The sequence below is a fragment of the Euleptes europaea genome, chromosome 3 (assembly GCF_029931775.1).
Source record: "Euleptes europaea isolate rEulEur1 chromosome 3, rEulEur1.hap1, whole genome shotgun sequence".
Taxonomy (NCBI): domain Eukaryota; kingdom Metazoa; phylum Chordata; class Lepidosauria; order Squamata; family Sphaerodactylidae; genus Euleptes; species Euleptes europaea.
The window spans coordinates 48372939-48398789 of record NC_079314.1 but is presented as its reverse complement, the minus strand read 5'-3'; the positions used below and the strand labels follow the sequence as shown (position 1 = coordinate 48398789).

Below are 25851 nucleotides of genomic sequence, written 5' to 3'. Positions count from 1 at the left end.
ATGTGGGAACCAGAAGCACCTGTAGGGAAACTACTTATATAAGGCTGTAGAGAGGCTGCAGCCAGTGAGGGATCAACTTGTTTACAGTCTTGCTGATCAACCCCACCAGTTGTCTGGCTGGTTCTGTATCCATTATTGTTACCTCAACTGACTCTGCCTTTGAAATATGTGATCTGACCTGGATTGAGACCTCTGACTGCCTTCTGACCTTGCCTCTGGATTGTGTTATTGGACCCTGGACTCGGACTTTTGACTATGCTCTGAAAACCTCTGAGGTCAGACCCTATGGTTACTGGACCTGCCTTCCCCCCTGGTGGCTGGACCACTTGACCATCAATTCAAATGCACCATCCAAGTCCCAACCAGGATTGTGTTTCATGTCTCGAATTTTCCCCTTTCTTTCCCTTCACTGATATGCAATCAAAAATTAATTAGTATCCAAATTGATTCCCCTCTACCCTTTACTCATTAATATACATGAGGTGATGAAAAGGGCGTGCAAGAAGACACCAACTCAGCACATAATCTGACAATGCAGCTTCCAAACACTAGAGAGAGTAGATGTTTGGTCCAAAGAATTACCCCCATAAGCATTTGGTCCAAAGAATTACCCCCATAAGCATTTCCCAGCACAATATTTCCACTTTCTGCCACATCTCCACACTGCTCTCACTGGATATGAGCAAGGTTTTCTTCAGCATAGAAACAATGAATTGTTTTTGCTTGATGTTCCATTCCCTCCTTTGGTTTAGCATCTACCAGCTAAGGGCAAATATTCTGGCTGCATTCTATAAAGGATGACACTCGGGGAGAGGGACAGAGGCAAAAAGCTACCTTCCCTCCCCACCCCCCCACCCCCGTCCAGTACAATACAGTACATCTGTAAGCGTCAGAAGAAAACATTTTGCATGCACTCCTCCCTGGAAGGCAGGCAGCTACAGCTTCACAGGTGGAAGGAGAGAAAGACACAGAATAGACAGGATTACATCCCCCCTTCCCAGCAATAGACAGGAAAAGAAGCGTACTATTGCTTATATATTCTGGAAGGCAGACAACCCACTTCAGAGAAGACTGGGAAAGAGATAGTTTCCCCTCCCCATGAAAATCAGGGACAAACCAGACGATGCACAAGATCCCCTCCCTTATCCACTCCATTTTGTTTCAAAATAGAATCCCCTACACTCCCTGACTGAGAGTCCCACCCAGCAAAGGAGAAAAACTCCCTCACTGTGAAAGTAAGAATTTTAGCTCCTCTAAAATGGGGATGTTTTCTCCTGTCTGCCTGAAACTTAGGGATTTCTGTTTTGAGAAGGATACAAAAGAGTCAAATACAAAGGCATGTTTATACAAAAACACAATTTATTGTGTTGTTGAAATTACCAAAACACCAGACTATGAATCAAAGACTGAATGAGAAATCAAGAGTCATCTAAATTAAGTTGTATGATGGGGTTTGAAATACGTTACTTAGAGAGCTTTTTCAAAGAAAACAGAGGTACGGATTAATCAATCAATCTAAATTTAAACCTTTTTGACCTTTGTACTAAGTGTAAGAATTTTAAAACGTATTTTGCAGCATGGAAAGTTTAAATGGGAGTCCCAATCACCATCTATATTTCTAAGCCATGTGTCACTTCAGGTGGTCCCTGTCCAGTCCAGGCCCCAGGGGAGAGGGCAAGCCAGTCAGGAAGGGGGGGAATGAGAAAGAGAGAAAAATGCACCACATTTTCAAACAATTGGTGTTTCAAACAATTAATTGCTTACACTTCAGAAAAGCTACAAGTTTCCTTACACTATTTCCTCTATCATGTGTTAAGCCCAAAATCAGATGAGGTAATTGCATATCATGTCACCGTTTACAACTAATCAGGCAAAAAAGTAAGATTCTGTCCACACAGCAAATGCCTGGCCCAACACGGTCAGAAATGCTTATGTTAAAAAGCTCCTCTACCAAGCACAGAAGGAACTCTGGAAAACACTCCCAATGCATTCATTTTCATTTAAATTTTTAAAAATGCTATTTGAAGGCTAGACATTTTTTTCTTTATACCATTTTTAAACATCTCAAGCAAACTATTATGGGCAACTTGGTTCTCTTGGCTATAAAGACATGAGCACCAAAAATAGCGTGATGAGGAGTCTCTTGAGTATACAGTCTACTGTGTTTTCATATCTGCAGTTATAATTCAATATATGCTACCTGAGAGTAAGTCCCATTGCACCCAGGGGGATTCATGACTGAATAAAGAGACATAGGATTAAGCAGGTAGTTACCCCGTGGCGCAGAGTGGTAAACTGCAATCCAAGCTCTGCTCACGACCTGAGTTCGATCCCAACTGAAGTTGGTTGCAGGTAGCCGGCTCAAGGTTGACTCAGCCTTCCATCCTTCCGAGGTCAGTAAAATGAGTACCCAGCTTGCTGGGGGTAAAGGGAAGATGACTGGGGAAGGCACTGGCAAACCACCCCGTAAACAAAGTCTGCCTAGTAAACGTCGGGATGTGACATCACCCCGTGGGTCAAGAATGACCCGGTGCTTGCACAGGGGACCTTTACCTTTTTTACTACATGAGGAAATTCTGGCACTTCCGTTTTAATTAAATGCTCATTCAGCCTAAATTTTGTAAAAAGCAACCCAAGAAGTGACTGCTACATAGTCTTAATTTGATCCTTGTGAATAACTATGCAATAAAACAACCAAAATTCAGCCTTACCTGAACCAACTTCTTTTTCTTCCTCTTCAATGTTGTTCTTGATACTATCATATTCTTCATCTATTGTTTGGTTACCCCGCATCCGAGACAGAATTCTACGTGCCTTTTGAGTCTGCCCTTTCTGAATAAGCCAACGGGGACTTTCAGGAAGAAAGAGGAAGCCAAGAAACTGTATTACAGCTGGAACTGCTGAAAGGCCCAACATGTACCTGGAGGAGAGGGGGGAAAGACTCTAATGTAAATTTATCAAAATTCTCTTCACAGTGAAACCTGCAAGAGTTTAGCGCCTCAGCCATTTCTTGATGTATTTTTCTAGATAATCAGATGGGAGAGCTCAGAATTTGTAATGTCTGACATAAATAAGAGCAGAATAAGAAAAAGCAAAGGAACTGGCTCAGTGGGAAAAATAATTTATTTAACTTAAGCCCTATGTGTTTCGCCTATAACTTTCTGGTAACACTATTCTACAGATGCCTCTGACAAAGCACCAGGTGAAATACAAAGGGATTATTAAATGGAATAAATTATTTCCCCCAGTGCACAGTTGTTTTGTGCTTTCTTGTTCTGGTTAATGGCGCAGTACTCTTTTCTGCATGCCTAACAGCGAGCAGCCCTCTGGATCATATCTTGCAGAATCCTGCTTCCCGCAGAAGTCAATCAAATTACCCCAAGGAAACCCACAAACAGGTCAATTTTGAAACAGGCCACTATTGCCACCTAGCAACTGAGAAGTATACTGCCTCTGAACACAGAAGTTGCCTTTAGCCATCACAGCTAATAAGGTTATAGATGTATACTGTGGGTATTTGCTTGATCCTCTTGTAAACTTGTTTTAGTGGCTATCAACGCATCTTGTAGCGACAAATTCTGTGAAGAAGTACTTTTGTTTATATTTCTCTGTCAGCCATTCCAAGCAATCATGAAGAGATTTTTAAAATGTTTACTGCAAGAAATCACTTGAACGTTCAGCTCTTCAAACACCCACTTATTTAAGTGACTGCTTGATACCATAAAATTAGCCCAAATTGGTCCACCCACCTTCGCTTTCAGACCATAGCAGTACTTGCAAAATGTGCTCATCAACATGCACGAGTGGACCTGATCAACATGTATTTGGTTTTCGTTTTTACTTTTATAAACATGCCTGGGCTCTGGAGTAGGAGAAAGGGTACCCCAGTTTTGGCTATTAAGGTCAGGAGAAACACAGCAATGTGAGAGTGATTAGACAGGGAAAAACGAGGGGTCAGTCCAGTAACATCTGTCCCCAGTTCTGATCCTTCTCTCAACGAGCAAGACAATCCTGGCATCTCCAATTAAAAAGGACGTCAGTAGGGTCCTTGAGATCCTGGAGAGCCACTGCCAGTTTGAGCAGACAATACTGATCCTAATGAGTCAATGATCTGATTCAGCATACGGCAGCTTTGTGTGTGTTCTTATGTGACTCTAACAACTGTCCCAATGTTCCATCAAGTCTGGGATGCTGTTGCTGAACCTCAGGTCACTCCATGGTGAAAGCCCACAGCAGCCTCACAAGCCCAGATCGGGACTGCGGGGGGGGCTGCCGCAGTTGGCTCACAGCTGGCTAAGAGGTCTTCAGGGGCCGGATCTGGCCACAGGCTGTATGTTTGACACCCCTGATCTAGCTAAAGGGGATTTTCCAGCTGATATAAATGCTTACTCAAATCAGGGGAAAGGCCTTCTAAAGATGCATTCCTTCTAAAAATGCACTCCTAAGCCTTAATGATTTAAGCAATCATCAGCGTGTGTGGCAAATATCCATCTCTTGGTACAGGTGCTCAAGCGAGTGGTGGCTACAAAATCCAGGTTGTCTCTGATGAAAGTTATTATCTATGAAAGTCATTACATGGGTCACTCTGACCGACCTCAATCAGAAGACATAAAGGCTAAGTTGATGTCCTTGGACCTCACAGCACCTTACAGTACCATCAACCATAATATCCTTCTGAGCCATCTGATTCAGCTGGATATCAGGGCACCATGCACCAGTGATCCTAGTGCTCTACGTTGTTTAATATATACCTAAAACTACAGGAAAAGACTGCAAGTTCTTCAATGAAGTCTTCAGAATGCTCAATGCTTCTCCCTTTCAGCTGAGCCAGGTATAACAATGTAAGTTCTGAAAAACTGTATAGAAGCAGTAATGGGCTGGCTGAAGTCAAATAAAACGGAGCTCAGCAGACAAGGAGAAGGCACTTTTCGTTATCAATATTACCAAAGGACTTTGACGTTAGACTTGTTCTGAGACTTGCAATTCCACTAGAAAAAAGCAAGTTCTAAGCTTGAGGGTGCTATTAGATCTGTGCTTACAGAGACACCTAGGTCTGTTCTGTGACTTTTGCTCATTTAAAGCTACTGTGTTAGCTGTGGCCTTTTTTGATAGCTGAGACCTGCTCACAGTTCTCTGTGCTCTAATGACATCCATGCTGGACTATTATATTCTCTTGGGACTGTGCCCTTAAACACTTACTGTAAAATTCAATTAGTGCAAACCTCAGCAACAAGATAAATGGCTGGTGGGGAAAAGACACTCACATGAAGCATGAGACAATTTAAGTAATTTTATGGTATACTAGCCAAAGAATCTATAAGGATCCCCTTTCTACACAGACTGCCTGGGGAGAGGGGAAAGGCACATGCAACCTTAATAATTGGGAGAACGCAGAAAATAAACCTCATAGTTTGAAGCAACATGCAAAATAAGCAGGAGGAAGACAGAAATTGCTAAACCTTGCTTAAGTTCTACTCGAGTATCCATGGGAAAGAGACCCTGTCACATGAAAAATCCCCTCTAACACCACAGGAGCAACAGTGGGCATCTGCTTCCTCCTCTTACTCCTGAGAAACCAAAACAAGACATTTGCTGCCACTGAAGTGAATGGTTGGGCTGCTCATCATTTGTCTGCAGGCGCCAGACGAACATGGATGAGGTAACATCACACACTGTATGTGCTTTATTTGATTGATCGTTATTGCTGGAAAGGTGTGAGATTAATGAAACTTAGTAGCCATGGGTTTGTCTTTGTCCAGCTAAGATCCACAAAGAATCCTATGTGCACTTGAATCTAAACATCACCTTCTGCTCACATGAAGATTATTTCCAGTTTCCCCTGTCCTCTACAGCCTCCCATGAAATATCCAATGCACTTCCTAATGGCCCCCATAACCCTAAAGAGCAGATTTTCAGGGGCGCATTTGGGGTGTGGGTTAATACAGCAGGGGGGAAAGGAGGCAGGAAATCCACGTGGCACTTCGTACACAAGCCAGTGTCTCAAAATAAAGTTTTTTTCTTTATTTAGCCTATGAATCTATTTTAAATGGATATGCCCAAAATGTACAGTAACTATTCAGACAGACTGATCTGCCAGAATCACAAAAGAAAAGATTCTAAGTTCACATTAAAAAAAATGTATAAAACTACTTATTTATAAAATATTTAAAATGGAGTTTTCATGGATTGACTATTTTATAAATATATTTGAGTGGGATTTCTGCTATACCCTTGGAATCTTTTTTCCTTGTTGCAGCTTTTCAAAAGGGGAAGCTAAATCCTCACAGTTCAACTCTGCAAAAGAAACTGCCACTAAGAAAAAAATATTACATAGTTTGTTATGGCAACTTCATTTAGACCTTTAAATTAAAAAAAATTGCACCAACCTCCATCCATTCTTTGGAAGGTAACTGAAGGCTCCATCTATCACACTTGCAAAAAACTGGCCACCTGTGATGAAGAGCGTATTTATAGTAACTAATCTGCCTCTCAGATGGGGTGGAGCAACTTCTGCAATGTATACTGGGACTGTCATAGAAGTAATACCTGCAAGGAAGAAATTAAATCAGTAATCAACTCAACAGGACACTAAGCAAGCAAACAGATCATGTCCTTGGTATCACAACAGTTATCTAACAAGCATGACACTTGCCCATAAACAGAAAAAAAATTGGTATTCATATCAAAGTACTGGCTGGTGATATTTATAAGAAAACTGACTGTAATATCTAAAATAGATACAAGATTATTCTAGTGGAAAATAAAGTTTAAAAGCATGCGAATGAAAACAGCTGAAACATAAAGGAAGGCTAATATGTACACACACATTGTTAGTTGTCCTGACAAAAGGAGGTGGAATATAAATGTTTTAAATTAAATTTTAAAAATAGCTTCTATACCTAGAGACAAGTCTGAGCCAGTCACTTGTAACAAAGCATACACACACACACAATCCTCAGTCCATATATACACATGAAACACAGAAGAAAATGTATTTCTGAAAAGACATATCTGTATCACGGCTACAGACTTACAGACCAGACCAGTCCTACTCCCCAGCTCTTTATCATAAAGTTCACCCTATCAAGGAGGATTTATGTGGGCAAAAGAGGAGGGTTTTTACAATCCCTCCTCCCTTTGCCCTCATGCTGTTTCTTTCCCCAGGAGCACCATTTTGGGGGGTAATTTGGGCTGCAGTGAGAGGAGAGTTTGGGAAGTCCTACTCTGTGGACAAAAATCCCTTCTACAGAAATCTCCAGTGGATCCAAGTCACTCTCCCCCACGTTGAACCCTATATATACCTACTAAGATCAAGATGCTAAACATCTTGTATATTGCAGCATTCAAAGAAACAACATAAGCATCAACACATGTACCTAATACAGGGGTTCTTAACCTTTTCTGTGCCATGGACCCCTTTGGCAGTCTGGTGAAATACATAGGATTACAATGGAAACCTATTATATTGAAATTATTATCAAAATGTTTTTTTTAAAAAATTGTGATATAGTAATAAATGTGCTTCTTTATTCACACATTAAATAACAAGACAATATATGTAAAATATAGTAAAGTTAGTGTTAAATTTTATTTTTTAAAGACATCAGTGTTAAATTTTATTTTTTACAGACATCAGTGTGAAGGCTATTGTTGCTTAGCTGGAATAAGAACATTAAACTGTGGGGTGATCTCTGATAAGGCAACATGCATATCATGTTGGATATCCAATCAATTTTGATTTTGTTTTGATGGATACAAGTGTTGAAAATCCCATTTCCCAAAGATATATTGTTGCAAATAGAATTAAAGCTTCCATAGCTCAATGGAAGCTTTAATTCCACAAGGAATTCCACAAGGTGAGGATAGGCTTCTCCCAAGGAACACCAGAATTCTCCAAGGCTTTTTGAGTTGAACTTCAATTGTAGTAAGTTTTTTTATCCTTAGATCAATGAGTTCATTGTTGGTTATGTCAACCATCTTCGATATAGTTTATATTAGAAAGAAAAGGATTGTGGGTCCACGGCGACTTCAGGGCCTTGAATTAAAAGATTTCTCTCATTCATATGGTTAAAATATCTGCCTGGTATTGATCAATATTCCACGTACTGATCAACAAACAAATGTAGATAGGGAATACTGGAAAGCAACATAGATGTCCGAGTCACCATGAGAACACATGACTTCACCGTTTGGTGGCTAAACGACCTCTAGACACAGAGTTGCCTGACAATTGGCCAGCTACGTCTTACAAGCATCTGTAGACAGGAAAACTGCGATCACATGCTATCTAGCGGTAGGTCTAATAACCGTAATTGCAAAGTAGTGATGAATGTAAACAATGTTTCGAGATATCTGCAACAACTGTAACGTGATATGAAAATATCTGTGATTTCTATTGGTGACAAAGTCACAGGTACTGCTAAAACTACTGGGGTTTGTTGCCTACATTCATAATTGAATGCAGTTGACGTTAGTGAAAATAAAGATGTACCGTATTTTTCGCTCCATAAGACACACTTTTTTCCTCCTCAAAAGTGAGGGGAAATGTCTGTGCGTCTTATGGAGCGAATGTGTGTGAATCTGGCCCCCGGGGAGAAGGGCAAAGCTGCCGAGAGGCCCTGGGAGCCACGGCCAACCCCCGGCCGCAGCAGCCCAGCGCAGAGCCGGCATGCCCCGGGAGCCGGCTAGGAAGCCGCCAGCCAGCTGGGGGGCGGGAGGACCCTCCCAGCAGCCGCCCAGCGCAGCGGGAGCCCCGGGAGCTGGCTTTAAAGACGCCAGCCAGCTGGGGGCGGGAGACCCCTCCCAGCCGCCCAGCGCAGCCTCAGGACCGGGAAGCGCTGGGGGGAGGTTAAACTCCTCTGCGCTGCCATCCCAGGCAGCGCAGAGCACTTTCAAGACTGCCCCGCCGGCTTCTAGGGACTCCCCACCCAACAGCTGAGCCTCGGGACCGGGAAGCGCGGGGGGAGGGGGGAAGTTAAACTGCTCTGCGGTGCCTAGGCGCAGTTTAAATACCCCTCGCCCAGCCGCCAGGGAGTCCCGGGAGGACCGGGAAGCGCGGGGGGTGGGGGGAGGTTAAACTGCTCTGCGCTGCCTAGGCAGGCAGCGCAGAGCCGTTTAAATACCCCCCGCCCGGCTTCCAGGGAGTCCCTGTAAGCTGGGCGGGCGGGTCTTGAAAGTTCTCCACGCTGCCATCCCAGGCAGCGCAGAGCAGTTTAAAGACCCCCCCCCCCGCCGGGGTTCCAGGGAGTCCCTAGAAGCTGGGCGGGGGGGTGTCTTGAAAGTGCTCTGTGCTGCCTGGGATGCCAGCGTGGAGAAGTTTAAAGACACCCCCCCCACTGGGCTTCCAGGGAGTCCCTAGAAGCCGGGCAGGGGGTCTTGAAAGTGCTCTGTGCTGCCTGGGATGGCAGCATGGAGGAGTTTAAAGACACACCCCCAGCCGGGCTTCCAGTGAGTCCCTAGAAGCCGGGCAGGGGGTCTTGAAAGTGCTCTGTGCTGCCTGGGATGGCAGTGTGGAGGAGTTTAAAGACACCCCCCCCCCGCCGGGCTTCCAGTGAGTCCCTAGAAGCCGGGCAGGGGGTCTTGAAAGTGCTCTGTGCTGCCTGGGATGGCAGTGTGGAGGAGTTTAAAGACACCCCCCCCCCCGCCGGGCTTCCAGTGAGTCCCTAGAAGCCGGGCGGGGGGTCTTGAAAGTGCTCTGCGCTGCCTGGGATGGCAGCGCAGAGGAGTTTAAAGACCCCCCCCCGCCAGGCTTCCAGGGAGGGGTCTTTAAACTCCTCCGCGCTACCATCCCAGGCAGCTTAGAGCACTTTCAAGATCCCCTCGCCGGGCTTCCAGGGGCAGTACACCATTTGATTCAGAATATATTTTTTCTTGTTTTCCTCCTCTAAAAACTAGGTGCGTCTTATGGTCAGGTGCGTCTTATGGAGCGAAAAATACGGTAATTTTTCCCAAGGTATAGCATCTCATCATATTTGTGGCTTAGGAAAAAAAGTAAAGCAGCCAGTTTCTGCAGGTTTTTTTCTATTGTGTCCCCCCCACAACTTGTTTTTCACCTCCTTTAGACAGCCTCTCCTGCTCCTATGCTGGCCTCAGAGGTGAGGATGCTGCCTCATTGGTGGGATCACCTGAGGCTGTAGCTCAATCGCAGAACCTTGCCTCCTCCCTAAGCTGCACTCACCTTCTCACCTGCTCTTGGGTGGGGCTTCCATTGGGGGCTCACTTAAATTGAGCTGGCAGGGCCTGTAACACCCACCTGAGACCCTCCACTGGTCCAGGTAAGTTTGGGTGTGGGTCTCACTCCCAGACAGTAGTTGACCAGAACCTGACAATAGGAGACTAATGTACTAGGATAGCAAATGTACTTGGATAGCAAATATCATACTAGAATGCTTAACACTACTGCTATACTTTGTGTCTGTCACTTTGCTTCTTGCCAAAAGCACAAAAATCTCTAGTATTGTATAAGACCCGTCATGTCTTAATGCACTACATGCTTAGAAATTATGGGATTCTGCTTCATGCAAGAGGCTGCAGGTACCACATTTGTCCAAAGCAAAATTCAAAATTATGACCAACCAGATTGCACAATGTTTTGTGACTTCTGTTTGGGGATCATGCTTCATATTTCAAGCAGCTTAAACCAGTCTCAATCTTTTGGACTAGTTATAAGACAAACAGGAACAGTATCCTGAATGTATATACCTACAAATACAATTTTAAGAAGAAGCCAATATTCAAGAGAATTAGAACATTTAGAGAATCTCAAATCAAGGCTTTCATTAATTTTACACCAGAAGCAGCATAATACAGTGAGAAAAGACAGACTCAAACTGGATGCAAAGAAGCTCTCAAATCATTTACAACATACTTCGGGCAAAATAATCAGTCAACTCTCTCCCATTTTGTTAGTCTTTAAGGTGCTACTGGACTTTCGCTCCTTTCTCTCCCATTTGTTTGTCATGTCAAGTGTTTGAGATATCTGTAATTCCCACGAAACTATGAAAACCCAAATTCTATAGCTGATCTGAACTTCAGGAATAGAACATGTTTGTTATATATTTATCTACAAGTGGTGAACAAGTCCTTCCAACTAGCAGCTGTGCAAGCACTGAAGCCAGGATGATTTCACAGTCAGGTTCACATTATGACTACATATCACGTAAACTATGTTAAATCTAAAATAATAATCTTTTCAAAAAGGCCTTGTTTTAGACAGAAGACCTGGACTGTTGGGGGGAGAGATAGAACAGGTGGATCGTTTTAAGTATCTAGGGGTTATGCTCAGTTATAACCTCACTTGGAAAGCCCATGTTCACTCAGCTACTGAAATTTGCTAAGGCTAACACAAATGCTCTTTTAAGGTTTTTCTATATACCTGCAGCTATTGAGGTTTTTAATGCCAAAATAATCCCTCAGATCTTGTTTGGAACAGGCATTTGGATAAACACCGCGTCTGAGTCCCTGGTCCATATACTTCTTCATTTTCTGTGCAGAATGGCAGAAGTAGCATGAACTGCCCTTAGAGTAGAGTTTGCACAGCACTCACTGGAGTCCAGGGCTTGGATCGCTGCCTTTGACATGAGATTGAAGATTATTTTTTCTGTGCCAGGCGGGGCTTTTGTTATCTTGTGAAGGAAGACAATTTTAGAAGATCTTGGGAGAGATGTGTAATTAGTAGAGTTGAGTCCCTTGGCCTTTCTCTTGCCATGCTTAGGAATATAGATTACCAGGAAGCATTACGGATGATCAGGACGAAGGTGATTGATCTTGATCATGCCAGTACACTAACCAGGGCAAGGAATGTATGCTCTATTTCTGCATTAGGGATTCCTCCCCCTTTGACCCTTCCCTCATATTTGAAATGCCTCACAACACCTAGCCATAGGCATGCTTTCATGTTCGCCAGATTGAATGTCCTGCCAACTGCAGAAATAAGAGGACAATTTGCTTTCCATTTTTAGAACACTTCTGTGATTGTGTATCTGGTGCAATAAGACACTGTAGACCATGTTATGCTATTTTGTGATCAGTGGTCTGCCCCAGAGCTCTCTGGATTAGTCCTATTTTGTCTAGATATCAGTTCCTTCTTGAGCCCTGGGTGGTATTGTTATTATTAGCAGATCTTGATCCAGAAACAACCCAAGTTGTTGCTAACAATAGTGATCTCTGTAAAATGTTGTTAATTTATGAGGAATTGTAGAGATCCATTGTTACATATTATTTTGAATGTGTCAGATTTTATGAGGTATATGAATTTTATTGATCTGGTGGCTTTTTTTGTCTTGCCAAGTTATACTGGTTTGTCTGTTTTGATCAGTTGTGATGTATTGGTTTTATTCTTAAGACCTTCAGTCATAAAAGCTTAATAATAAAAGAAAAGGACTATCAATCAGAAATAATTTTCTTAAAATAAAGACATTGGCATGGTCCAACAACAATACTCCAGGGAGATAATAATATAAATTTCAATATTTGCTAGTTTTAAGAATGTGAGCATCTAACATTGCATACTTTACACTATTCATTTCTTATTAGAAAAATTTAAAACTGTTAAATTAGCAATTCACAATATTCAGCATAAAGCTACAAAGAACGGAAGACCACATCCACAAACTCATGTTCTAGATCAGGGCTTCTTAAACGTTTTCCACTCACGACCCCTTTTAGCCCGAGAAATTTTTACACGACCCCAGGTATATAGGCATATAAAATAGGTATACAAATCAAACATTTACTAATTAAAACATCAAAGTTTTTATTTTAAAGCAATTCTTTGGTATACATATAATTTTACCATTTATTAAAGATTAAAGCAAATTTGCATACTAATGAGATGGATGTGCTTGTTTATTTTTACATAAATAATTAAATCTTGTCGCCAACTTTTTCGCAACCCCATGGGGTTGCAACCAACAGTTTAAGAAGCTTTGTTCTAGATAAATGACACAGGGGCAGGGTTACTTCTAATTAGTAATGTTGCTTAAACATATTCCCTGAAGCAATCAATGTGCGTCATTCCAAGTAGTAACATATTAATTTTTGTGCAGTACAATAGAGGTACATTCCTAACAAAAGAAAGCTGACTACAGCATAATTATCCCAGTGTCCCACAAGTGACTATTCTAAATTATGTCTTGGCATTTCCTAAAGAGCTTTTACTAGTCAATTCTTTGACACACTAAATAAATGCAGTTTGCTTTGGGCAAGTGCATCAGCTTCATTATAGAGAAATATGCACCACAGATCAAGCTACACAATGCAACAAGACAGCCATCTTGCTACCAACTTTGCTCAACAGTGATCTGCTTAGCCGAAGAATGGGTTACAAATATCTCAGCCTGCAGAAGCAACACAAAGGAGAGAAAGAGATTTTATAGCCTATTTAAGCTTTTAGTACTTCCAACTATGTCAGCCAGGTAAGCTCAACAGAACTTACTGAGTTTCACAAGGCAACAAAGAACATTCCAGCAAAACTGATTAGTAGCACTGGCTCATTCCTGGCAGCATTTATTTTCACCAAACTAGCCGAATTATAGCGCCATCCTAAACAGAGTTACACTCTTCCAACCCATGGACTTCAATGATCTTAGAAGGGTGTAATTACCCTGTTTATAGATTATTTATAAAGGTAAAGGTCCCCTGTGCAAGCACCAGGTCATTCCTGACCCATAGGGTGACGTCACATCCTGACGTTTCCAAGGCAGACTTTGTTTGCGGGGTGGTTTGCCAGTGCCTTCCCCAGTCATCTTCCCTTTACCCCCAGCAAGCTGGGTACTCATTTGACCAACCTCGGAAGGATGGAAGTCTGAGTCAACTTTGAGCTGGCTACCTGAAACCAACTTTTGTCGGGATCGAACTCAGGTAGTCAGCAGAGCTTTTGACTGCAGTACTGCAGCTTAACTTCTCACCAAGTAAGTATTTTGAAGTCATTTTTTAAAAACCACAACAAGTCCATTTCTGCCTTTGCCCAAACAACCTTCAAGCATGTGACTTGGGACCCATGGATGGAATGAAAAGTAGCACATGAACATAAAAAATAAATAAATCATAACACAGGACAAAGGCCTATGACCAACACACAAAATGTTCACATTCTCCGCCACAAGTTTGCTCAGATCATTCTATTACTCCATGTGGGGTATTTTTTCCTGGCACACATTATCATGCACAGTGAATTTTGGGTTCTTTACGAAATGGTACAACTTTGCCACATAGTGAACATACATAATAGTGAACAGTGCCAGGTGATATCTTGGATAAAGTATTCCTTCCAACTACCAAGTTTCAAAATTTATTTAGAAAATTTCTATGCCATCTTTTTTCCATAAGGCTCTCAAGACAGCTAATGGTTATAAGTTTAATAATGCAAAATCACTGAAAGACAATATCATATATCTAATTCTGAACATTGGCCCCAGAATGCAAATAAAAAAATCATCAAAATCAGACCATGTTCTGATGGTTAGGATATTTCTACAAACCTGCAACAAACCCTAGACCAGATGCAGTCCACAGTACAATGCATTACAGTAATCAACCTTGATATTATCAATGTATTAATACTATGGCAAGGTCATTTCTATCCAGGTAGGGCCTGAGTTGGCAACCCACGGAAAGCACTTTGTGCAACAGTACCACCAAATTACATCTCTTGTCTCTACAAGGCTTCAAAACCCCATCCCAAGTAAGGGAAAGATCACTGTCCTGGAGTTACCAACAAAACCACCACCTTGCTTCAGCTCCAGCCTACCAGCAACCCCAAGCAATTATTTAGAACATCCGCTTCATCACCTGACCCAAATGAAAAAGTTCAGTTTAGTATCATCCTCACATTTGTGATACAACACCTCAAATCTTTGGATGACCTCACACAATGGTTTCAGGGATATATTAAACCCAGGGGACAGAATGAAACCGTGAGGGACCCCATTGCATAATGCCATGTGGTAGAACAACTTTTGGCACCAACTCTTGGCACCAACTTTTGGAACCTATCCATTAAATAAGAGCCCCCTTCCTTATGGCAGGCAGTGCAGAAGACTATCATGTTCAATAGATCATTTGATGGCTTTTGATATTCTAAGAGAATCATCAGAGAGAGATTCACCATGTCTCCCTCATTTCAGGTCATTTGTCAAGGTAACCAACACAGTCTCAGTTCATTCCCAGGCCAGGACCTAATCTTAAATGAATCTAGATGATCTGTTTCATCCAGAAGAGCCTGGGGATCTGCCACTGCTACCATCTGCTCAACTGCTCTGAACATACTGGAGTCTGGAAAGCAAAACAGAAAGAAAAAGGAAACAACTACTGTGAGGGGAAAAGAAAACAAACATTTCTTCTCTCCCATAATAAATAAAATGAACAGTACATTTGGCACAGCTCTCGGCTGCCAAAGATAGCACACCAAGTTCCTTGCCTAACTCTTGCTGGAAGCTAATGAACATCTACTTTTTCACAAAAAAAGGTTTAATTTTAGCGTGCGCTTCATCTCCTTCAGTCCCTGTTGCCAAACTCTGAGGTCGTCTCATGGGATGGATAAATCCTCAGTTTTTTTGCCAGCTGCTGGGCAGAAATGTCTATTAACACTTCTGATTTTTCCATCGCCAGCATGACAGTCTGAGATAAGAGTTTTATTGCTCAGTTGAGGGATCTGGAAGAAGTGTGGAAGAGCAGTAGAAACATTAAAAAACAACAACAACGCAGCACCTTCTGCCCAAGAATCTATCATTATAACCTTTTCACAGCCGACAGACCCAGCTTGGCCAATTGCCAGGAATTACAAGTGGAAGCTGCTTCACACAATATTTTCAACAGTGATATAATGTCCAAGCAAGAATAAAAACCTTACACTATTCTATCACTTATGAGCGCTGCAAACATTTTGAATTAAATAGCTTCCCAATTCATGTATCCTTAGATAAGTGTGGGCAGTTATTTGTAAAGTATGTGGTTGGAGCAGAGTCTCCTAGTTATGCCCAGCATGTCTGAGTGAGCGCCAGACTTCTGCAGGCCCAATCCACTATCATTAGGGTTGCCAACCTCCAAGTACTAGCTGGAGATCTCCTGCTATTACAACTGATCTCCAGCCAACAGAGATCAGTTCACCTGGAGAAAATGGCTGCTTTGGCAATTGGACTCTATGGCATTGAAGTCATATATCACACTGAAAATGAATTGAAAATGAATTGAAAATTGCCAATATCATAAAGCCCCTGTATATGTCTATGGTGAATGCTATTTGGAATACTGAATACAGTTCTGATCGCTGTCAACAAAAGAGATATTCTAACGCTGGAAAAGTTGCAGAAAAGAAAACCAAAATGATCAAGCAACTGAAAACATTCCATGTGAGGAAGGACAAAGGAGTCTTTAGAAAATGCTAAGGCGGGACTTGAAAGAGGATTAAGAGAAATTACAAAATGGAGAAGATGGTATGGGAAAGTTTTGTCCTCTGCTCTCCCTCTTTTCTTTCTGCACCACATCCACTCAGTCTGTAACAGGGAAAAGAATCCTTATCCAAAGGTGATATTTTGCCTGCTGTGAGATCTGCTTAAACCCTGGTTATCTGATACAGGTGCTAGGCCTCACTGAGGAAAAGAATAACAGAGACACAAAGTACCCACCAATTACAGCTCAGTGTCCATTGACTTCCTTGTATTTATGTTCAAATTATGTCCATTACACACATTTTTAATTAACAGCAGTCCATTAGGTTCTTATGGATTCCTGACGTAACCTTGCCCCCAAATCTATATTAAAAAGACTACCTACCAACCAGAGTACCATGTTCTTAGATATATTGATTCATGCTTGCAATGCTTTTGCTTGGTTTAAGATGAAATATTTAGTGTTTGGAAGAATCCCTTTTTGTTTACAAATGTTTCTGAAAATCGTTATCAGCAAGGTTATTTGGAGAACTCTGAATCACAATCTGTGTCCTGATTTCAGCAAAAGTAATCATGAATCAAAACTGATTTTCAGCCCTTTTGCAGGCTTTTAGCTTCCAAATTTTGCATACAAAACAACTGTTACAATGTATAATCAACAGCTCAATCTTTTAAAACCTATTTTATCACAACAGAACAAACATTAAAACTCTGCAACTTAGCTTAGTATTATAGTGTAATTTCTTTACAGAGGAGTTTTTCTAGCAACATGTAAAACCCCAACTTAAGCTTGTTGTTCTTTTTCACAGTAGAGGAAACAAGAACACATTAACCAACTTGCATCATCAAGGGATGCAGGAACCCAAGTGCCTAGAATCCAGTTTCTTTACTCAAAAACCTATTAAACCCTAAAATCAATAACTTCAGATTCAACTAATCATAGCAATAGTGTATGCTTCCTATCAATATTTCACAGTAAATGATGGTCTCTTTCCCTCTCATATTTGCACAGAAACGTCCTATATCCAAATATTATGTTCCGTTCCTGTCTCTTCGGCAGGCCTCTGATCACCATTGTGAACTTGCATTTCTAATGCAAAGTAGAGAGGTAAGATCATTGATGCATAAAATAAAGAGTCTTATCTATGACATTTTTAGAGATCACCCTTAGTGGGGGGGGGGGGGAATTAAGAACACAAGAACTGCGTTCTCTGTGCCAGCACTGCTACTGTTTGACAAACCCATACAATCAGAAGAAGGATGGCAAAAGGAAACCTACATAATCACTGATGCAGCAGCTTTCTATCTCAAAAATCTGTATTTTTATTATATTACCATATAATCTGATGGCAGTTCTAATAATAGTATTCTTTCTGCTTGTTATACTTACTATGGACACCTCCAACCCAGAATCTGTATTTGACTCCTAAATTCAAACCAGTAGTTAAATCTCCACTTTTCATTTTGGAGAATGAAATAATTAAATTTATCTTCCCAAGTCTCTAATAACTGCTCTTTAACTCAGTCATTAGAGAGACTATATCACACTGAAAATGAATTGAAAATTAACAGAAAGGATAAAATCTTAAACAGGCCAGATTAATGCATGTAAATGCTAGCCATAGTGTTGGAATAAAAGCTTAATAACTAGCATGGTGCATTAAATGTGCTGTGATGAGGCTGAGCAAAAGTTCTGAAACTGGTATTAAAGTTAATTTCCAAATACCTCAATCAGCAGAGCAAAGAGATGCAAAGAACCCAACACAATTACAAAGCATAAACGAAAGCCTTAAAGGGCAACACTGAAGTTCTCTCAGCGAATGCCAACCAGAGGAGCATGTGAAGCTACAAACAGTTTTCTGGTTGTACCATATTGGCCCAATACAGAGCTTACTAGGTGACCTTGGGCCAGACATACATTCTCAGTCAAACCTACCTCACAGGGTTTTTGAAAAGGTTAACTGGAAGACAAGAGAATGATGTAAGCCACTTTGGGTCCCCACCGGGAACAAAGCAAGGTTTAAATAAGCAAATATCATAAATAAAAAATACTTCCCATGTCTTAACTGGTTAAAACAAATCAGGGAGAATGCTGACATGCTCCCTCCCCCTTTCTCTTCCCTCTTCCACATTAATTCCCCCTCCTTCCACATGTCAGCATTAATAGGTTATGTGTATAACAATGCAAACCACGGTTATCATTTGCAAGGTTATCATTTGCAAGGCTGAAGTTTAGCCAGGGTTTTCAAATCTGCTTTAAATTCTAATAAACCATGGTTAGCATTCGTACCAGCATAATGCTACACCATGATTAACGCCAAAAGAAATGGAATAAACCAAGACAGACATTAAATTTGCTCCAGCTCCACATCCCTCTGGATACACACTAAAACTCTGGGGGGGTGGACTGCTGTTTGTCTGGACAACCTCAACTACTTCACGGATAAGTGATACACCCTCATAATGCAGCTTGTCAATGTCTCATCCGACTTCACACTCAGTTGGCAGAGAGCTTATTTGCTTTGACAGGATGCATTCATTATCTTCTCCACACCACCAGGCAACAGAATGAGAAGCCTTGAAGTAGGACTACAATGCGATATATACCCCAGCAGAAGGACACCTATTTTTAAACAAACGAGGAAACAAAATATTGTCGAAGGCTTTCGAAAATACCAAGAACACGGTTACACAGCCCGGATAACCTACGAGAACCAATAAACAAGGAAACATTCTTCAGATCTCCCTGAAATTGTACACAGTACTTCAGAGATCTAGTGTGCTGACATGGAACAATACTCAAAGGGCAACGAATCATCTGCTTGCTGTTTTTCAGGCAAAGAAACACTCCACATTATTAAAACATCTTCCTTCCGTAACTAATTGCGATTTCCAAGCTGGCTTAACAGAAAGCAAATATCCACTGAGATTCAGAAACTGTTCTAGTATCAATTCTTAAGCAACATTCAAATGTTCAATTTCCCAATGTATACTAAACAATAGAACGATAAAACAAAGTTGAGACTTTGCTTTATTAGATCCAGTGTACTCAGGACTAACAGAGGTTCATTTTCATGAGCAATTACTGACAGATACTACAGGCATTCAGGAAGCCTCAGCTAAACTGGCTGAAAACCTGGGCACAAATAAACCTACCGTATATACCCGTGTATAAGCCGACCCGCGTATAAGCCGAGGTGCCTAATTTCTCCCCAAAAATGGGGAAAAATTAGGCACCCACGTATAAGCCGAGGGTCGGTTTATAACCCCTCCCCCCCCCGCAGGCTTACCTTCTGGGCTCCTGGCGGTGGGAAGCGGCGGATCCGGCGGCGGCCTTCCTGCAGCTGCAGAAGGCACCCCCAGGCCGCTCCTGGTGGCGGGAAGTGGTGCGGGGGTGGCGCCGCTGCCTCCCTGTGGCCGCAGGGGGCCTTTGGAGGCCACTCCCGGCCGGGAAAAGGCGGCGGGGGCGGTAAGTTCCCCCCTCCCTCCTCCCTTCCCCCTTTACCGTATTGACCCGCGTATAAGCCGACTTCGGCTTTTTCAGCCCTTTTTTTGGGCTGAAAAACTCGGCTTATACGCGAGTATATACGGTAATTAATAACCCATATTTTACAAAAATCAAGCTCATCAGCATCATAAATGACTAGTGATTAAGTCGTCCAAACCAGCAATCCATTCTATAACAGTCTGTATTTCAGGATGAGGTGAAGAAATGACCAATAAATTGCTACAGCCCCCACTCATAAAAGGAGCTGAAGTAGAATCATGAACATTTTACTTACTTTGGTTCTTGTAGGTTATCCGGGCTGTGTAACCGTGGTCTTGGTATTTTCTTTCTAGGAAAGAAAATACCAAGACCACGGTTACACAGCCCGGATAACCTACAAGAACCAATAAACTCTGACCGTTAAAGCCTTCGACAATGTTTTACTTACTTATTTATCTTATTGGGGGTGGGGAGTCCTTTTAAGAAGAGCATTGAATAAAAGCTTGGAAAAAAAATGGTTTGCCCTGGTGCCCAAAGGAATGCAGGCACCAGGCAAGCCTCAAGGAGAGAGCAGGAGCACACAGAACAGGGTTTGGGGAAGAGGATTTTAACCGGTGGGCTAGACAATACAGGAGTAGGCAACCCTTCAAGTACACTAGGTCCAACCCATCAGGGCCTTAAAGATATGCACTAGTCTTTAAATTGTGCCCAGAAACAGATGGCCATCTTTCAACATAGGTGTGATTGACAGATTATACAGCTACCTTTACATAGCCTGGCCGTGTTGTACTTGGGGTGTTTCATGTAACATAGTGAATTTTTCTTCTTCTACAACTACTATAAAAATTATCTCATGCAAATGTATACCTTTCTTTTTGTATCTTTGATTACATGTTAGATAAATACATCCAACTGTTGAGGTAATATGGGGACAATATTTGAGTTGAGAAAAAGTAGTGGAGATAAAGGCCTCTGAGGAAGCTAATGCCATCTGTCCTGGGAGCCTTGCTACTTAATTCTGTATCCGGAAAATTAATCTGTGCAAACAAAGCACTCTGAACATGAACAAAGCACCCTAAACATGCTTGGAGACATTTAACAGAGAAAACCACTGTTCCTATGAAGCCATCTTTATGGATATTCTTCAGTTATACAGAATTCTTCCTCAAATGGCCATCTGCAGAGTGCCAAGCTAGAACCAGAAGATAATTCTTCAAGAGTTAACAGTTAGTATTTTGCCATGTGACGAAGTCCCACTACAAAGGCATGCTGTAACAAATATAGACGCTCATAATGAAATATATATGAGGACTGATAAGCTAATTTGAAATATTTTAAGATATGGGTAGATAAAAGATGGGTAGATAAAAGATGAAATGAGTGTTTTTGTGTGCATGTGTGTATATAGACATAAAATAGATTGTGATATCTATTGGTAAAGAGCCAGTGAGGTGTAGTGATTAAGAGAGGTTGACTGTAACCTGGGTTTGATTCCCCTCTCCTCCACATGAAGCCTGCTGGGTGACCTTGGGCCAGTCACATTTATCTTTGAACTCTTTCAGCCCACATGGAGGCAAGAAATGGCAAACCACCTCCGAATGCCTCTTGCCTTGAAAGCCCTACAGAGTCACCATAAGTCAGCTGTGACTTGACAGCACACACAAACATATATCTGTTGGTAATAGAAAAATCTGCCTTCTGGCATCATTACCATCTCCTGTTCCAAACTCAAAGTCTTAATGAAGAACACTGCCCACTTCACCCACAGGACTACATAATTTGTACAAGGCATTCTACACTTTCACGACTGTTTAACCACCCTAGTTGCAAGTAGTTCAGAATTATTAAACAACATTAAAGAGAAATGACTAATCCTACGTCAGTGATTTCATGCATGTGGTCTTACACTCCTTGTTAAATGTAAGGATTCTGGCACTATGCAACTGATTAGTTATGAAGAGATAATAAAAAGTGGGAGAAAGATGCATAAGAAAAGATCTGGGTTACAGAAAAGCTTACTGCTCAGTTATGTGATTCAAAATAATAATATTTATCTTTTTCCTCTCTTTGCATGTTTGCAAAGATATGACAGTAAAAAACACACACAGGTTCCACCATCATGTTGGCTTCTATGACAGCCTGAGTGTTTTAGACTTCACTAGCATGCTCATTCATGATACATACAGGCCACTAGTATAATGGGAATGAAGTTGGGGATTAAGAGAAGGACCATCTAGATTACCTGATTTAGAAAGGAGTATGTCTTGGGATAGCCCTGGTTTAAGAGATATGAAATCTATGCTTCCCCCTCTGAGTTCATACATACTAAAAAATAATTGCTAAATTGTGCTGACCATCATAGGCCACAACTTCTTTTGGTGGACAAGTATTTAGTCAACCAAGTGAATCCTTTCCCCTTTCCAAAAAAAGAGCATAGTACTTCTCAAAACCAGTTCACTCTAATATGAGTCCCATATATTACATACTGAAACAAAATTAAACCAAGAGCTTTAATAAGAAATGAAATATTGAAAGCCAGGTCTACCAATAGACTTTTATGGCGGTAGACCAGGCCTCCAGACGAGGACTCCAGATGGGGAGGGGGAAATGGCAGGGACTTACAATTTAATTTTTATCAATAAATAAGATCACTATGAAGTATGATATCAAGTTTTATTCAGTGTACCTATAGTTTAATTAAGATTTAAAACTTTAATTAAAGTTTATTAAGTTAATAAACAGTGTACCTACCTATATAGTTTAAGAAATTTGGCTCTCAAAAGAAATCTCAATCGTTGTTCTGTTGATATTTGGCTCTTTTGACTAATGAGTTTGCCGACCCCTGGTTTAATGCAGCTTCACTTCAACGGAAGGAGTATGCTTTTACTAAATGATTAGTTGATTTTGACATTATAATATAGTGACTTCTCAAGCAATGTTATAATAGGCCTCCAAGGCAAATCAAAACAGAGCTCATAGCCTTTCCAGTTATGACAACCACCTATAACAACTTAAAGTGACATCTATATCAGCTGTAGCGGAAGCTTACTACATAATAGAAATTAGGAAATAACCAAGACTAAATGACAGCTGGAATTGTATATCAGAAGGCATACATACAACCCAGTAAAGGGTAACATTCTAACATTCCTTCTCACATCTTCATAAAGCCTACATATCAACATGAAATCAGAAGATATCTACCACCACAAAAAATGAAACAGTAGCATGTAGTTTGAGTTCTTCCTAAATTCTTTTTAATGCAAACACACAAAATCTGAAGTCATTGTATGAAGCTATTAATGGCATTTAGCAAGGTGATTATTGCTAGAAAAGTCATCAACAGCATGGCTTGTATGAAATTGTGCCCCTACACTACTAAAGCACCTACTGCAGGCTTACAAGTAGCCACATGTCTGAATAACTGTGACAAGTAAGAATAATATTTTGGGAAGACTTTCATTTGTGAACTGAAAACAGGTGGACTTTTGCTTCAGGGTTTTTTTTGTTTGTTTGTTTTTTTGTGCCTCCTAGAACACCTATGTGTCACAATGATATGGCTATCTATAGGAAGACTGTCTAGATACTGCTGTGGTCTTGCTTATTGGGCAATATACGTTATAAAGACAAGTTCTGTACACTCACTTTTAAATGGTTAATAATAGTTTTTTTGGCTAACAAACATCAAAGCCTGTATCAGTTTGTAACCGCCACCACCTACTTGCACATTGAGAGTAAAGGTACATTGTTTACTCACCGAGAAGGTCCTTTCCGTTCTGAAGTAGGTCATCTTGAGCTTTGGGTGTTTCTCGTCCCATTGCTTGGAGAGGCAGGACTTAATTTTAAACTACTTCCTGTCTCGGGGCGAGGAACCCCCACACTTCCAGTTTTTCTACTAAAAGCTCACGAGAGACAAGGAAATCAAGTAAAACCAACATAACAGCTAACACATAGTAACTGTCTAACTCTGTAACAGGAATGTAACAATAACCCTTATAACATAGGAACACAACTCAGTGGTTAAACCACAAACATTAACAAGGACTCTGTGCATTAGTATCATTTATCTTTGTATACCAGTAACTGCTTGGCTGAGTCCCGTTGGACAGCCACCCTGGAAGATGATGATCCATCTCCGGGTGGGCAAGATGACCTTCAGAGCAGAAAGGACCTTCTCGGTGAGTAAACAATGTACCTTTCCCGCTCTGAAGGAAGGTCATCTTGAGCTTTGGGATGTCCAAGAGCAATTGTATCAGGTGGGAATTAGTTGTCATCATCTTCCACCACGAGTTGTAAAATCCATCTCTCGAGGGCTGCTTCTGCCGATGCCCTTGTATTGATACGGTGTTGCCTGATGAACGTGGAGATATTGGACCCCATAGCCGTCTTACAGATTTCTTTTGTGGAGGTTTGCTTAAAGAAGGTCGCTGAGGTAACAGTACATTGCAGGGAGTGTGCAGTGATGCCGGATGGTATGTGCAGGCCGCTGGCCAGGTATGCTTCTCTGATACAGCCGCGAATGGTAGAACTTATCGCTTGGCGTGACATACGCATGCCTTTGTTGGGAGCTGATATTGAGATAAACAGAACTCTGTTTTCCTGGTTGTAACTGTTCTTGAAATGTATATGCTCAATGCCCGACGTAGATCTAAGGTATGCCAGTTACGTTCTTTGGGATTGGTTGGATTGGGGCAGAAGGAAGGGAGATGAATCTCCTGAGCATGGTGGTAATGTGAGTTCACTTTGGGAGTGAAGGAGGGGTTGGTTCGAAGGGCCACCTTGTCTTTGTGGAATATGCATAGATCCTTGAGTATGGAAAATGCTCCCAACTCCGACACGCGTCTGGCCGAGGTGACCGCCGTTAGGAACAACATCTTCAGTCTGAGGAAACGTCGTTCTGAGGAAACGTAAGGGAACTTCCCTCATTGGCTCGAATGGTTTCTAGGTGAGAGGTAAAGGAACAATGTTAAGCCTCCGAGTTGGAAAATGATGCGCCAACATGGGGAGTGGATTGCACCACTCCCTTGATAAGGCTTTCACCTCCAGACGAGAAGACAGCGGAATCCCGTCACGCTTTGGACATATTGAGGCAATAGCTGAGATTGCTTCCAGAGAGTGGATGCTCTGAGATTTTGACGTACTCCGTCCTGTAAGAACACCATCAGTTGTGGCAAGGAAGGTGATCTGCGGTTGTCCAACTTTCGTCCACACCACCTGGAGAAGGTCTTCCAAGTATACTCATATATCCTTTTAGTGGAAGGTTGTCTGGTTTGTAAAATGGTTGAGACTACATCTTGTGACAGGCCCGGGTCTAGAAGCCTAGCCCTTTCAACCTTCATGTGTTCCACTGGAACCATCCTGGGTCCGGGAGGATCAATGGACCTTGACGTAGGAGATCCCGGCTTATCGGTAACTGCCATGGAGTACAAATTGACATTTCCATCAGAGCTGTGAACCACGGCCGGCTTGGCCACAGTGGGGCTACCAGTATTATTTCTGCCATCTCTGACCTGATCTTTCGGATGACTTTCGGGAGAATCGGCAGAGGAGGGAACCCGTACATCAGACCCTGAGGCCAGGGGAACAATAGAGCGTCCGCTTGCTCCGCGTTCGGGTGGAAGAACTGGGAGAAGAATCTGTGAACTTGTCGATTCTGCGAGGAGGCGAACAGGCCCACATCGGGATACCAAATCGCTTGGTTATTAAGAGGAAGATGTGAGGGTCTAATGACCACTCCCCTTCCTGGATGGACTGGCGGCTGAGTCAATCCGCTTCTAGGATGTGTATGCCTCTGACGTGTTCCGCTCTCAAGGAAAGTAGATGTTTCTCCGCCCAGATCATGATGATGGAGGCTTCCTGATGCAAGCGTGAGGACCTGGATCCACCCCGTTTGTTGATATGGGCCTGGGAGGCCACATTGTTGGTTTGTATGAGGACATGATTGTTCTTCAGGATGTGATGGAACTCCAGCAGAGC

At 41.9% G+C, this 25851-nt stretch overlaps 1 protein-coding gene across 1 annotated transcript in view; it reads right to left on the bottom strand.

Moving 5' to 3' along the window:
- Window positions 1-25851, bottom strand: part of SLC2A13 (solute carrier family 2 member 13) — a 140820-nt gene that overhangs the window by 103630 nt on the left and 11339 nt on the right. The window contains exons 2-3 of the mRNA XM_056847038.1: window positions 6387-6546; window positions 2712-2920 (exon numbers count right to left, since the gene is read on the bottom strand). Coding sequence (XP_056703016.1) covers window positions 2712-2920; window positions 6387-6546 — 369 coding nt within the window. The remainder of the gene's footprint in view (window positions 1-2711; window positions 2921-6386; window positions 6547-25851) is intronic.